General features: G+C 37.4%; 1 protein-coding gene across 2 annotated transcripts in view; it reads right to left on the bottom strand.

The window, feature by feature from the left end:
- The window catches only part of GTF2F2 (general transcription factor IIF subunit 2), a 133,210-nt gene that overhangs the window by 45,469 nt on the left and 71,968 nt on the right, over positions 1-15,773 (bottom strand). For both annotated transcript variants that reach the window (XM_070409041.1, XM_070409042.1), the window contains one exon: positions 12,495-12,576. In XM_070409041.1, coding sequence (XP_070265142.1) covers positions 12,495-12,576 — 82 coding nt within the window. The remainder of the gene's footprint in view (positions 1-12,494; positions 12,577-15,773) is intronic.

The following is a 15,773-nucleotide window of genomic DNA, read 5'->3' as shown; positions in this document are numbered from 1 at the left end:
ATAGCATTATATTGTTCTTGTCCATAAATTATTTGAAAACTCCATCTCCTTATTAAGAACTCCTTGCCCTAGCCGGTTTGGCTCAGTGGATAGAGTGTCGGCCTGCAAACTGAAGGGTTCCAAGTTCGATTCTGGTCAAGAGTACATCCCTGGGTTGTGGGCTCGATCCCCAGGAGGCAGCCAATCAATGATTCTCTCTCATCATTGATGTTTATATCTCTTCCTCTCCCTTCCTCTCTGAAATCAATAAAAATATGTAAAAAAAAAATTAAGAAAAAAAAGAAGATAATTCCTTATCAGCCAGACTAATATTTCTTAAAATGTGCTGAGGAATTATTGGGTTACCTGTTAACTGCATATTTCTAGTCCCAATTCAAGACCTATTGAGTCAAAAACTCTGAGAGCCTGGCTTTGGAATCAACATTTTTAATAAAGTTCCCAGGTGACTTGTATACATGCATAACAGTTTGACAATGACTAGGAACTATATAAGCCCCATAAACACAGAGACCCTTGTCTTTTCTTATTCATTGTAGGCATAGTCCCTAGAACAACACCTGACAAGGTATTCTATAATATATATTGAAGATTTAATAAATGTACACTGGGTCTGACTACAGAATACCTTAATATGTTGTCAACACTCAATTGATTTTGAAACTGCAGGCTTCATCCATGATAGAAATTTGAATAAAGAACAGAGAAACAAGCTTTGGCAATCAACAGCCTAACAGAGTTCATTTAGTTATATGACTTGTTTCACAGCAAAGCACTTGGAAACATGTCAGGGAATTTAATTAGTAATATTTGATCATATATCTAAGTTTCAGAGAGATGAGAGAAGTGTATCACGTTAACAAGGACAGAGTGACCCAAAAGAAGGGCTCTAAAATAAGATAGTCTACATATTTTCTATTTTGTGATACAGTTACACCTGCTCTAACCAGATCCAGGAAATTAGAAAAGAAAAAAAAAAGCATCTCAGCAACGAAAACAGATGTCACAAGGCCAACCATGAGAGCTCTGGGCACTTGACTCATAGGTGAGCCCATTAGACCTTCACTCAGTCTATTCGGTCTTCTTTTACACGTTATTCGTTCTAATAGAATTTAAAAAGCAGTTTCTAAGTTCACAGGAAATTAAAAACACTAACTCAGAACAAAGAAAAGACTGCAACAGACAGTAACACAATCAACATGTCAAAATGATAGCTGCTGAGGGGAGTGAAGAACTATATAAAACAATCAAAAGAATTCACAAAGGACAATAATCTGTGGCCATCTTGTGAAAGGGTAAAAACCCTACTCTTCTTGATAGCATCCAAGGCATCTACCACATAATTTAAAAATGGGCATTCACAAGAAAAACCAAGTTACAGAGAAGGCTAAATCATATTCCCAGTAAATTTTGAGATATGTATATAGTTACAACATGTAATCTATTTCAGAAAGATTTTCATTCACTAAAGCCAATTACAATTTTTAAAGTTACAAACTTTATTATTTAAAAAATATATATTTTATTGATTTCAAAGAGGAAGAAAGGAGAGAGAGAAACATCAACGATGAGAGAGATCCTTGATTGGCTGCCTCCTACTCGTCCCCTACTGGGGATCAAGCCCACAACGCAGGCATGTGCCCTGACTGGGAACTGAACTGTGACCTCCTGGTTCATGGGTTGATGCTCGCTCAACCACTGAGCCACTCCAGCTGGGCAAAGTTACAAATTATAGAGAATTTAGTAGAAGCTCTTTGGAAAACTATTAGAAACAACTTTAGAGTTCCAGGGAGGAAAAAGAGACTAATGTACCAAACCAGTAGAGGTAATTTTAAAAACAAAATGTCCTTGAAAAAAGTAATTTCAGTTATTTCTTTGTTGCCATGTGCGGCAATAGTTACTCTTAATTTCTTTATTTGAAGGACTATATAGCATTTATACTATCATGTAGTCACCATTTAGAATCCACATGTGGATTCTGGAAAAGTCAGGATGTTATATTCCATAAATTATTTCCATCTTGAAGGATAATTTTTAGTGAAAAATATCTAAGGTTTCATAACAGAAAATAGTGCTACTGAAATGCACTAAAAATAACAAAAAATAAGTACAAACTCCTAGTAATTTAATGAGGTGAACTAAAACACCATATGGCATTCAATGTAATTATGTAATAGGCACTGAAAATTCTGTGAACAATAGCATTTGGCTGTCACCACACCCACCCCCTCCAAAACTGGTGTGTGTACCAGACAGTACTGGTAAACAACAGATTTGTAAATTAATTTAAAATATTTCACATTCATGTGAGCCTCATAAAGTGTATTCATGTGTATTTCTTCCATACAACTGCATTGTTTGGACTATACGGTAAAGACTTAAAAGCTAGAAGATTAAGCGTAGTTCACAAAGCTCAATTTAGTATTTTTCTTTTTGAAACTACACAGAATGTTGCATATCAAAGAACAAATTATCAACAATGAGCAACTCAAGGGCAGGGAAAATGTCACCTTTTTGTGCTTGAGTGACTGGTACATAATAGGTGTTCAATGTTTACTGAATGAGTGGGTTTATAGGAATTTGTGAAGCTTGGGTGTGAAACCTTTGGTATCATAGTGTAAAATATTGATCCTGAGAGGAATGCTCTGCTGAGCATTAACTTTAATTCCTTGTCCAACCTATAATACATGTAGTGTGCCATATTAAAGAGAAAATGATTTAAAAAAAAAAATTATTGATTGATTTCAGAGAGGGAGAGGGAGATAGAAACATCAATGATGAGAGAGAATCACGGATCAGCTGCCTCCTACACGCTTCAGGAATCCAACTGTGACCTCCTGATTCATAGGTTGACACACCAGTCAGGATTTTTTAAAGTGAATGGGATCACTTAGCAAGACAATGTATGGGGAAAGAGTTCAAGAGATAAGCAGGAGCCCTTTATAGCCTCTGCCTGTTTACCCAAGGGCCTCAGGTCAAGGGCACATACCTCAGTTGCTGGTTTGATCCCAGGCCAGGTCAGGGGGGTGTGTGCGGGAGGCAACCAATTGACTCTAGTATATCACAGAGTTTCTCTCTCTCCCCTCCATCTCCTTCCCTTCCACTCTCTCTTAAAAAAATCAATGGAAAAAATATTCTCAGGTAAGGATTGAGAGAGAGAGAGAGAGAGAGAGAGAGAGAGAGAGAGAGAGAGAGAGAAGCAGGAACTACAACGATTATTAAGGAAAGAAGAAAATTCAAGAGGTCTTAGTAAACAACAGAGGAGAGTGTACCAAGGACAGAACCCTGAAGGAGGCGTAGGAATCTCCCTCAGAATGGAATATGCCCAATCAATGTGTTGGATCACCTGTCTGCTTGGTCTAACACTGAAATACCTACAATCAGCCCTCTGTTTACTCACCTACCAGGCTGATCTACTACACTTCTAAAATAATCCTAGTGTTTTATCCCAGTTTATGCTATGCCGTTCCTTCCACAATTCCTTCCTCCCCCTCTTTATCTATTGAAAGTCTATGAATCCTTTCTCTGACTTCATCAAATCAGCATTTTCTGAAACCAGGTATTTACTGCTTGTGCCAGCCTCTCATATTGCATGTAGCAATATAATATTCTAAATTATTATTTAATACCCATGTATGATCCATTTATCAAAACAGATAAGCTCCAGCTACTTTTTAATGTTACGCTGCTTAGAATACATTAAATGCTCAAAAAATATCTGTTGAACAAATGAGTAATAAATAACACTTTGAAACTATGAAATATGGGTAAGTAACAGAAGTAGATAAATCAACTTGGCAAGCAACAATTCAAAAAAACCAACAAAAGACTCATTGTGATCAAAGTCCTGAGCAGCCTGTAAGACAGAAGACATAAAATCTAAGTCTCATATCTTTCATTCCTTCCTTTCTTCATTAAAAAAAAAAAATTTATTGTATACCTACTAGGTGCCAGGCCCTCTTCCAGTCATTAGAGAAAAACCAGCAAATAAAGCAGACAAAAAGTCCTGCCCTCTGGAAGCTGCCATTGGGAATGCCATTCATTGCCACACTTTGTTTTGCATAAACTCACTAAGCTCACACCTTTCCTCTCCTGTTTTTCCCCACACGTCTACTATTTTTCTGTTTCAAAAGTTTCTGTTTTATCATCATCATTATTAATACCATTCTTTCTGTTTTCGTCAACTCATTACAACATAAGAGTTTTAGACCTCCTGAAGCCTTCAAAGTTACACAAGAAAAAACTCAGTACAGTATGTGACAACTGTGATATACTAGAGTCTATTAAGGAGAAGCAGATCTTCAAAATGGTACAAGTACTAGTTTATCAAAACTACTCAAAGCATTACAGATTTCACATAAACACAAAAATAAAACAACGTACTCCATAGGCATGTAAAATCACTTAATATTCTACCTCTCTCGGGCAGATATATGGAACTTTGAAATTTAATTAACTAACTATATCAAAGTTCATTTTTAAGTTGTAGGATCTGAAATTTGATATAAAATTCTAAACTGAAACAGTTATATATCTTACACAAATCCTGTTTATTTTATAATGTAACAGAATTATGGTATTACTAGAGGCCCGGTGCACGAATTTGTGCACAGATGGGGTCCGGTCCGGCCTGCCGATGGGGGCCGATCAGGCTGGGCCTGCAGGGGGGAGGGACCGTGGGTGGTTGGCCGGCTGGCCCCACCCCCGATCAGAGGGGGGGGCTGATCAGGGGTGGGGCCGGTGGGGGGTAGGGGAGGAGGTGTTCCCGATTGGGCCAGTTGGCCGGCCGCTGTGCATGTCATGGCATTCCAGTTGCTTGGCTTTTATATATATAGATTAGGTAATATTAGTTTAAGTTGTAGGGTGTTAGAGCAAGAATTATCCAATACAGGATAGGAGAGAAAGAGAACAAGTTCCCTTCCCTTTTCCTACTGATAAGCCAGGCAACCTATGAAACTATTAGGGTCTAAAGAGGCAGCCTGTTGTCCATCTAATGCATTGGAATCAATCAGGATGAGGTTCAAATTCTAGCCTTGGCATTTATAAATTGTGAGCTGTGGCAAAGCGCTTAACTTTTCTATGACTCAATTTTCTCATCTGTAAAATGGTAATAAGACTTTTAAAAAATAAAGTAACTAAAATGAATACCTAATTAATATAATATAAAGCCATGTGCCTAAGCAGTCTTCAAAAAATTTTAAACAATATCTTTTGCTACTTATAAACTGAAGGATTCTTTTTTATAACTAAGTTTTCTTTGTAATATATCCCATGGTAATAGTATTAGCCTTAAGCAAGAGGGATAGTATATAAGACATCTATGAGTCAGGTCTTCTTGTACATCTTGTACTTTGGTTAAATTAGTTCCTCCTAGTAATAAGTTAGAGATTTGATTATTATCATTCCTACTGATTCGGTATACTAAATGGGACCCTCATTCCCCAATAAAGGAGCATGTAGTATCTTTCTTTAGTCTTCAAGTGCTTTAGAGAATCATAGATCAAAGGTTGAAAAATTCCAGTGCCTGCAAGGAGCAAGCAAACAACTTACAATTTTAAGCTAACTGGTAAGAAAAAAGGACAGGCAGGCCTGCAGCAAACTGGAGAATGCAATAACTTTCCAAGTTTGCCCATTTTGAAGTACACAATGGTTCCACACTGAAAGGGCACATTCATATCAGAGACAGTATAGATTTGTATAATTATTGAGATAATTTTCTGAAAGATAGTAATAATGTCTTCTTTAACAAAATCTATAAATTTACCATTATTTCTAACAGATAAAAATAAAAATACTTGAGGAAGGATCACATTTTAAATATTTGTACAACCACCAGATAGACTAGTAGTGATGGTCCTATTCCTGCCTAAGGGAAATCTGCCACTTCTGTGGGTCACATTCAGTAGCAAATTTCAACTCCTCCCAACAGATCTCTAACAAATGCAGCAAGACCAGATCTACACACTTGGCCCAGGAAAAAGAGATGGTGGTCCTGGTGATAAGTCCTCCCACAAACTGAAAAGACTATCCAATTTTGTGTTTATAAATGGTATAATTTCAATGATTTTTCTGCCTTTTCCATAAAAAAAATCTGCCTACTCCAATACCTTGAACAGGTAATCTAATGGCTATTATTACACATCTATATATATAAAAGCCAAGCGACTGAACGGCGGAATGACCAGAACGACCGGTGGCTATAATGCGCACTGCGGTGGTCAACTGGCCCGATCAGCCAACTGCACCCCCCCATCACTGAAGTGTGACCTTCAGTGAGTCTACGTAAGTAAACGCTCTCCAGCCTTCATAGCCCAGGAACCTGAATGATGAGTGATCAGGAGGAAATCTGCTCATGGTCTGGACCATCAGTCAGGTGTCCAGGAGAGGTGCCCAGCACAACCACCATCTTCCTGCGTTCTCTCTCCACTGCTTACTACCAAAGAGGGCAGCCACATCACACCACGGCCTCTCTTTAGAGGGCTTGTCAGCATGGAACTAAACCGAATTACCTGTCTAGGGAGAGGTTTAGGAACGGAAGCTGTAAGTGTCCCTGACACTAAAGCACCTTTGAAGCTTCAACTCATCCGAAAGCCAACAGCAAAGTGTATACATCCTGCAAAGATCTTTGACACTAATAACTCCACCCCGCCAGCCCTGCCCTCAAATGGCCCTCCCACCCCATCCTCAATCGCACCCCCACCTCAACTGGGGGTAGGCTGGCCAGTCCCCACCCATGCATGAATTTGTGCACTGGGCCTCTAGTCCTATATCAGTGATGGCGAACCTTTTGAGCTCGGCGTGTCAGCATTTTGAAAAACCCTAACTTAACTCTGGTGCCGTGTCACATATAGAAATGTTTTGATATTTGCAACCATAGTAAAACAAAGACTTATATTTTTGATATTTATTTTAAATATTTAAATGCCATTTAACAAAGAAAAATCAACCAAAAAAATGAGTTCACGTGTCACCTCTGACACGTGTGTCATAGGTTCGCCATCACGGTCCTATATAATAAAAGGATAATATGCAAATTGACCGAATGGTGGAACAACTGGTCACTATGATGCGCACTGACCACCAGGGGGCAGACGCTCAACGCAGGAGCTGCCTACTGGTGGTCAGTGTGCTCCCATAGGGGGAGTGCCACTCAGCCAGAAGCCCTGAGCCAGGCTCATGGATGGTGAGCACAATGGTGGTAGTGGGAGCCTCTCCCGCCTCTGTGGCAGTCGGACACCCCCTGAGGGCTCCCGAACTGCGAGAGGGTGCAGGCTGGGCTGAGGGACCCCCTGAGTGCACAAATTTTGTGCACCGGGCCTCTAGTTTAGTAATAAAAAGCTTAAAATCAAATGCCCAATCTGACTATGTCCATTCATTCTTAAAATGTATTCAGAATTGATAGAATAAAAAGGATCAGAATGAGATAAAAAGTAGATACCTAAAGATAGACATTACTAAAGGGAAAGGAGTGAAAACAGGAGATGCCTAGATAATAAAGGTAAACTTTGCATGCTTCATAGTTTTGCCTAAGGTGAGCCCTGTTGATTTTCAACTGTGAGTGAACAAAGAGAAATTGTGTACTGAAGTATTTTTATCCTGCGAAGCTGGGAGACTTTGTAGAAATACCACCACATGCCAATATTGCTTCTCAGGACTTATAATTTGAATCTGAAGCACAGTTAAATGCACTATTAAAAGAGTATTAATTCAGAAGGGATTCATTCATAAGAGTATAACTGTAAAACCTTAACTTTAAAATGCTGATTTTTGGTCAATTACTCTACTAGCATTTATTGAACATAAAGTTGTTAGAAGATAAATGAGATACAGTCCCTATAGACAAAAACAAAAGTAATGAAAGTAAAATAAAGAACAAAATGTAATTAATTAGTAGACTATTAGAAAAAGAATGACAGGAACTTGGTGGAGATGATTATCCTGTGTGGAGAAAATGGTTAGGTAGATTTCACAATTGAGGTAATCTTACAGGAGGAATTGGAGTTTGGCAGCAGAAAAGAAAGTAAAGAACACTGCAGACAGTGTGACATGACAGCTCATGATGCATTTGGAAGAGTGAAAATGACTGGTGGTGATGTAGTGTGCACCTGAGTTGGAATGGCAGAAGAGGCCAGAACCCTGAGGAACTCCAAAGACTGGGCAGAAGAGGTGGGGAATTCCAAAGGTGAGAAGTTTAGGGTGAGATAGTACCCCGTTACAGAAAAAATTCCTCTCCTCTTCCTATCTTAAATCCTTTGTATATACTCCCAATAGCCTCTTACAATCACTTGGAAATTCTTATTTCTTTTTTTTAAAAAATATATTTTATTGATTTTTTTACAGAGAGGAAGGAAGAGGGATAGAGAGTTAGAAAGATTGATGAGAGAGAAACATAGATCAGCTGCCTCCTGCACACCCACTACTGGGGATGTGCCCGCAACCAAGGTACATGCCCTTGACCGGAATCGAACCTGGGAGCCTTCAGTCCTCAGGCTGATGCTCTATCCACTGAGCCAAACCGGTTCCGGCTGGAAATCCTTATTTCATTTGAATAGTAAACCTTCAGGGGCAGTCTATGGCTCAAGGGCTGTGGGCACAGCTGCTGTGATCAGAATGAGGAAAGAGGGCAATCTTTCCCTGCCAATCGCTCCAAGAGGTCTTCCTGCGTTGCCTTTTAAAGAACACTGGGTAAAACACCTTGCCTCACTTGTTATGTTAGTTTCAACCCAGTGGCATTTTTGCACTTTTACTTCAGCTGTCTATTTAAACAAATTTTTAAAAGTATTGCATTTTAATGAAGATATCCCGCTTCTTTCACATAATCCTTCACATAAACAGGAGCAGTTCAAGGGAAAAGGATATGAAAACAAGGTCATGCTTATGGCAGTGAAGGCTAGCTGCCTTCTTGGGTTAGTTCTTCAGAAGAACTTCCTGTTCCCAGGACTTGACAAAAATCTTTGATTAAAAAAGACTTACATCACATAGCATAGTATTCTCAAAATCCATTGCTGTCACAAATTACAGCATTTCATCTTTTTTATGGCTGAATAATATTCCATTGTATATATGTACAATCTTATATAATTTTATTAACCATTGTCACCCCAGTAAATTTAATTAAAAAAAAAGATGTATAGCTCCACATTTTAAAAATCACACATCTGGATACCTCAGGAGAGTCAAAGTATCACTGCAAGAGAAGGGATGATAAGACTATTTCCAAGGACAACTTGGGAAAATGTTAAGATTATCCTTTACTTTCCAGAAAGATTCTGAACCTTCAGATTTATAAACTATAAACTATAAATCATGCAATTAATGGTGACCACATTAAGGAGTCCTTGAGGACAGAGGACAGAGTGGAAGGGAAGACTGTAAAGTGAGAATTAACTCAGCTTCCCAGGTCTGACTGTGGATAATATCTAGGTGGTTCTAAACTACTTTAGGATTTCTGTTTTGAAGAGAGAGTTGTTATCATGGACTCTATAACAAAATTTTCAGATGATTTCTTTCAGCTCTACTTATCTTTCTACTTTATTTCTAATTTAAACTTTATTAAATTAATACATCTACCGCAGGGCAGGGATTCTAAAAGAATCCTTGTGTGAGACTAGAGCCAGATTATCAAAAACTTGAATGTTGTTAAGAAGTAGTCAGGGCATCCCTGAAAAACTTTGAGCATATTTGTGATATATCTAGGTACAGCATAGCTCAAGTACTGAATTGCCAATTCTGTCCTGCACTAGAGCAAAGATGGCAATAAATATAAGTTATATGGTACATACATTAGAAAGTGTTATGTGCTATGAAGAAAATACAAGTATAGAAGGAAGTAGCATGGTAAGGACGGGCCTTATTAAAGTAGAATCTGAAAAGAGACTTGAAAGAGGCGAGGAGTTGAGCCATGCAGTTAATCTGGAGAAAATACGTTGCAAGCAGAAAAGCACATCCAAAACAAAGGCCCTAATACAGAAGTGTGCCTAGAGTACTATGGACTATTAGGAGATGAATGTGGAGAGAAGGGGGAGGAATGGCAGGGTGATCATGTAGGACCCTGCAGACAACTGCAAGGGCTTTAATTTTATTCTGAATAATATAGCAAGCATTGCAAGTCACATGTAAGCAGAGAAATGGCATGACTTGACAGATTTTAAAAGAACTGCTCTGACTACTGTGCTGACAACAGACTACAGTGGGGCAAAGGTGGAAGCAGGAACTCGGCTACGAGGCTATTGCAGTGATCCAGGTGAGAAATGACAGATCATGTGGGTGATGAGAAATGGTCAGACTGCAGATGTGTAATATTTTAAAGGTAGTGTTAATCAGATTTTTCTGACACATTGGATATGGGGTATGAGAGAGGAGACAGGAATGTGATCAAGGTTCTGGACTGACAAAATGGGAGGGCAGAGTTAACTCAAATGAGAAAGACTGCTGGTGGAGCAGGTTTTGGGGGAAAGATGGGAAGTTCAATTTTTGACACATTCGAAATATCTATTGGACATTGAACCAGGCTTTGGGGTGTATAAGTTTGGAGGAGTTCAAAGAAAAGTTCTGGGCTGGAGCTTCTGTTTGTTCTGCCTACAACAAATCCTGCATTCCAGGCTTGCAGAACTATAAGCAAGTCTCTACTGTGTTCCCCAAGTCTTTGTGCCTTCATATCTCTGTTTAGTGTTCTTACTCCTGTCTTTTCCCACTTGGTAAAAAATTCTCCCTCTTCAAAACTTATGGTAGGCATCTGTTTTATGAAACTCAGATGATTACCATCTCCTGAAGCACCCTATTTCCTTAAGCCACTTAAGTAACTGAAATATGCAATGGCTGGTGTTTTAAGACACTCTAAAGGCTAAACAATTTTAATTTCTTTTTTGTTAAGAAAAAAAGCAGCCATTTCATAAGCACCAGCGACTTGCCTGCTCATTATCAGAAATCTTTAGAAACCTTTAAAGAAAATCAAGACCACAGGAAAAATCTTGGCAAGCAGCTGAGTAACCAGATTTTGCATTTTCCAATTTCAGTAGTTATTTGAAGACAAATCTTCACAAAGACTTTACAGGCTAAAAACAAAGAGAGAAACATCTTCTGCAAAAGTTCCAAAGTTATTTTCTGTTATAAAATTTTTTTCATTTTGATTGTCATACTTTTATTTGCTGTGGGGAGGCATTTAAATTAGAGGAATTATTGGACAAGAAAACCAGTCTCTTTTTTTTTCATTCCCAAGAGATAAACTCTGCCCTAACCAGTTTGGCTCAGTGGATAGAGCATCGGCCTGGGGACTGAAGGGTCCCAGGTTCGATTCCGGTCAAGGGCATGTACCTTGGTTGTGGGCACATCCCCAGTGGGGAGTGTGCAGGAGGCAGCTGATCAATGTTTCTCTCTCATTGATGTTTCTAACTCTCTATCCCTCTCCCTTTCTCTCTGTAAAATAAATAAATAAATAATTAATCAATCAATCAATTAATTAATTACAAAATGTTAGCCACATACAAAAGTGGGAAAGTGAGGAGCCTGAAACAAAAGCTCTAACAAAGTAATAAGTTTATAAAATCTTCTCTGAAGATTAAGAGTATAGGATGGTATTCTACCAATATACTTGCTTTATACAGTATAGTATTTTAGATATTATGGGAAGATTATAACCTTTGAAAATAAAATAGTACAAAGATATCATTACACAGCTTTGGAAAATCAAGATTTATATGGACAACTAAAAAAAGAAGTTTTAAAATGTTTGATTCCATGTTATAATACACAGTATCTTAAAATACCACAAATAAACAGCCCATGTTCTGAAAGTTCCCTTACCAAAGAAACTCTTACTTGGGGTTTTTAAAAACTGAAGTATAAATGACATATAACATTATATTTTTAGGTGTAGTTTTAGTTGTTCAACATAATGACTTGATAATCATATACATTTCAAAATGATCACCACAATAAGTGTAGTTAACATTAGTTACCATACATGGTTACAAAACATTTTTTCTTATGATGAGGATTTTTAAGATCTACTCTCATAGCAACTTTCAAATATGCAATAAAGTATTAAGTGTAGTCACCCTGCTGTAAACTACATTCCTATGACTTATTTTATAACTGGAAGTTTGTTCTTACTTGGTTTTAAAAGCAAACAGCTTTTGAAAACCCTTTCAGCCGAAACCGGTTTGGCTCAGTGGATAGAGCGTTGGCCTGTGGACTGAAGGGTACCAGGTTCGATTCCGGTCAAGGGCATGTACCTGGGTTGTGGGCACATCCCCAGTGGGAGATGTGCAGGAGGCAGCTGATCGATGTTTCTCTCTCATCGATGTTTCTAACTCTCTATCTCTCTCCATTCCTCTCTGTAAAAAAAATCAATAAAATATATTTAAAAAAGAAAAAAGAAAAAAAAAGAAAACCCTTTCAATTATAACGATAGTTGCAGTCAATAGGCAATCTAACATATGCATTTCAATCCCCAAAAGGAAATATCAGGTACTATTTTAAAGTTAAAAAACACCAACCTCTTTAATCTCATGTAGTTTTCACTTGCAGCAGGTCGGCATTCAGCTCTTTGTACCACTATTCCTTCCAATGAAAGCTTATCTTGAATGGAAAGAAAAAAAATAACAAATGTATTCAGAGTTAACATTTATCATATTCAAGATTGTATTCTGACACATTACCCACAGTAATAATAAAATAAATAATAAAAATCAAAGAAACAAAAGGAATATATTTTAAAATTACAGTTTACATTCAATATTATTCTGTAATAGTGTCAGGTATATAGTATAGTGGTTAGACATTTATATAATTCATGAAGTGATACCCCTGATAAGTGTAGTACCCACCTGGCCTCATACATAGTTATTATTATATTATTGACTATATTCCCTATGCTGTAATTTACATTTCTGTGACTATTCTGTAACTACCATTTTGTATTTCTTTTTTTTTTTTTAAAAAAAAGGCCAGTCCATTGGATCTTATATTTCTTTTTTTAAAATAAATTTTTATTGATTTCAGAGAGGAAGGGAGAGGGAGAGAGAGACAGAAACATCAATGATGAAAGAGAATCATGGATCAGCTGCCTCCTGCACGCCGGCAACCTGGGCATGTGCCCTTGGCCGGAATCGAACCTGGAACCCTTCAGTCCGCAGGCCGATGCTCTATCCACTGAGCCAAACCGGCTAGAAACAATTTGCATTTCTTAATCTCTTCACCTGTTTTACCATCCTCCCCACCCCATTTTCCTCTGTTAACTGTCAGTCTGTTCTCTGTATCTATGAGTCTATCTTGTTTGTTTATTTTTTTCAAAAGGAATTAAAGTTTATAGTAGAGTCATTGGTCAGAATAGAGAAAAACTTTATTCTTGGCTAGTAAAAAAACAGGCTCCTGTCAGGTTTATTTATTGGGCTGCTGCAACTCCTTGCCAATAAAATAGCTTTTATGCACTTAGCTCTTTCTCAAGAGAGTAGCTTAAAAGGACATAAAATTTTAAAAACTGAATATATACAGGCATGTGTACACATCCATATATATGTAAATAAAATCCTAGAAGACATAATGACTTGAACAGCCAGCCTAAAAAATATTGTGAAACTGGGCAGGTCCGTTGTCTAGGTTATTCTCTGTACCAGTTCTGCCTGCCAGTTGCTCTGACTTCTCTTTCCAGCAGAATCATTAATTTGGGTGTGTCCAAACTAGACGTTGAAGTGCTATGAATAATTGTCCAAATAGAAGGACAATTTTTCCTACCATTAAAAAGATTTTTCTTGGTGACCCTCATACAAAATTCAAGAGAAACGGAAGAAGGAAACAAAAGTTAGCACTACACTGTGCCTAATAGGCACAAAGCATTATGGCAAAGTCACTTAAAATACTGTATCTTATTTGATAATACATATGACTATCCCATGGAGTATCAGCTTTGCTACAGTCTGGAAATGTATGACTATAGTTAGGAAAAGCTATGGCTCAGTCATATTTCTGTGAGAATTCATCCAGGTTTTGAGAAGAGAATCAGGAAATCCTTTGGCTCATCAGCCATGCATTTATGATTCAGCTCTTCAAGGTGAATGACTTTATGCATTACTTTAACATTAACTAAATGCCTACTATGTGAGGGCACCGTCTAGGCATTGTGGAATCAAAGATGATTAAGACACAGTACTATCTTCAGGAAGCATGCAGTTCCCTGGGGGAGAGAGATAAACTGACCAAATTGTAAAGTGCAGACAGAACCACACTTACAAGATTTATACTAGAAAAACTCTCATGGGGTGATGACCTTTCTTAAAAATCAAGGGGACTCCCTGTTGTAGCCCATATGCAATAATTGTGAACATACTACGTAATTCAACGGTTCAAGAATCCGTCAATGCAACATACGCAACAAATCTCAAGAACAACCTGTCAGATGACAAAAAGAGCAATGATGAGAAATGCCTACCTTACATCAAAGTATGCCAGGAAGGAAATAATAATAAGCCCTTAATTATCTTATTAATTATTTTATATTAAATTTAAAACATCTAAAAATAATTTCCTATCATTAATGGATTTAATAAGATTAAAATTTCAATTTTCTTAAAACAAAAACAAATCTTATATTGGAGTTTGCTTCTCACTGAAGCTGAAAGTTCTATCTAGAAAACCAACATATCAATAACAAGATTTGGGGAAATTTCAATGTATAAAGTATCGTAAATATATTAGAAAAGCACACTATTAAAACATATTAATCCATTTTTTTTGTTACTCCTCACCCAAGAATATTTTTTTCCATTGATTCTTAGAGAGAGTGGAAGGGAGGGAGGGGAAGCGGAACATCAATGTGAGAGAGACACGCTACCCGACAGGGGCTAAGATAGAACCTACAACTCAGGTAGGTACATGCCCTTGACAGGGAATTGAACCAGAGACCCTTTGTTGTGTGGGTCAACACTCTAACCACTGAGCACACCAACCAGGGCAGTAATACTTTTAAAAAACAAAATACATCTAGAATACTGCTCCTGAAAAAAATTTATTTATATAAATCCATGTGTTTATTAATGATGAATACCACAAGAGGTACCTAATACCACCTGTGAATGCTCCTCACTTATTTAGTAGCACCTACTACTGCACGTGAACAGGCTAATTTAATTTCTAGTTTCAATATTCTCCATATAACACTGGGAAGGGTAAGACGTGTCCAAAGCACCTGGCTCATTTCAACATGGCCACCACTCTCATCACTAAACTTTAATCAGGGTCACTCACACAAAGGAATAAAATTCACTTTCCAAAACCATAATTTTATGACCATTATATTCCATTTTCAAACAAAAAAATAACTTTTTCTTTAAATCTAAAATAGCTTTTAAATGCTTCTTAAGGGAAAAGAGAAGTCTTTGCACCAATTAATTGGCTGCTCTTAAATAACATCTCTGTTCACTGTTATCCTTTCTCCCTTCTCCTCTTAAATAAAATTTAAAAAGCCAATTTATTTATGATACAGTTCGCTAAGCAAAATGTAAATCCTTCATATACCTTAAGGCTTCACGGGAACATGTTTTCATATACTTTCCACTAAACCATGCTTCTTTCCTTCCTCAAGACATTGCTTAAGATTTTAGGGGAAAGGTATTAAATATTATAATCAATTACTTAAAGCATTTGAATACCACTGCTGTTAATTATACATCATATTTATTAAATATAGGAACCCTTTCTTGAGACTACTTTGTTGGCCCATTTTGAAAGACCATAAATACTTGAAAAATAATCCATTATTTTGCTCATACATGTATCAG

This window comes from Myotis yumanensis, unplaced genomic scaffold, assembly GCF_028538775.1.
Source record: "Myotis yumanensis isolate MYYU_CA2020_CCGP unplaced genomic scaffold, mMyoYum1.0.hap1 SCAF_3, whole genome shotgun sequence".
Taxonomy (NCBI): Eukaryota; Metazoa; Chordata; class Mammalia; order Chiroptera; family Vespertilionidae; genus Myotis; species Myotis yumanensis.
This window is presented reverse-complemented; position numbering and strand designations above follow the sequence as displayed.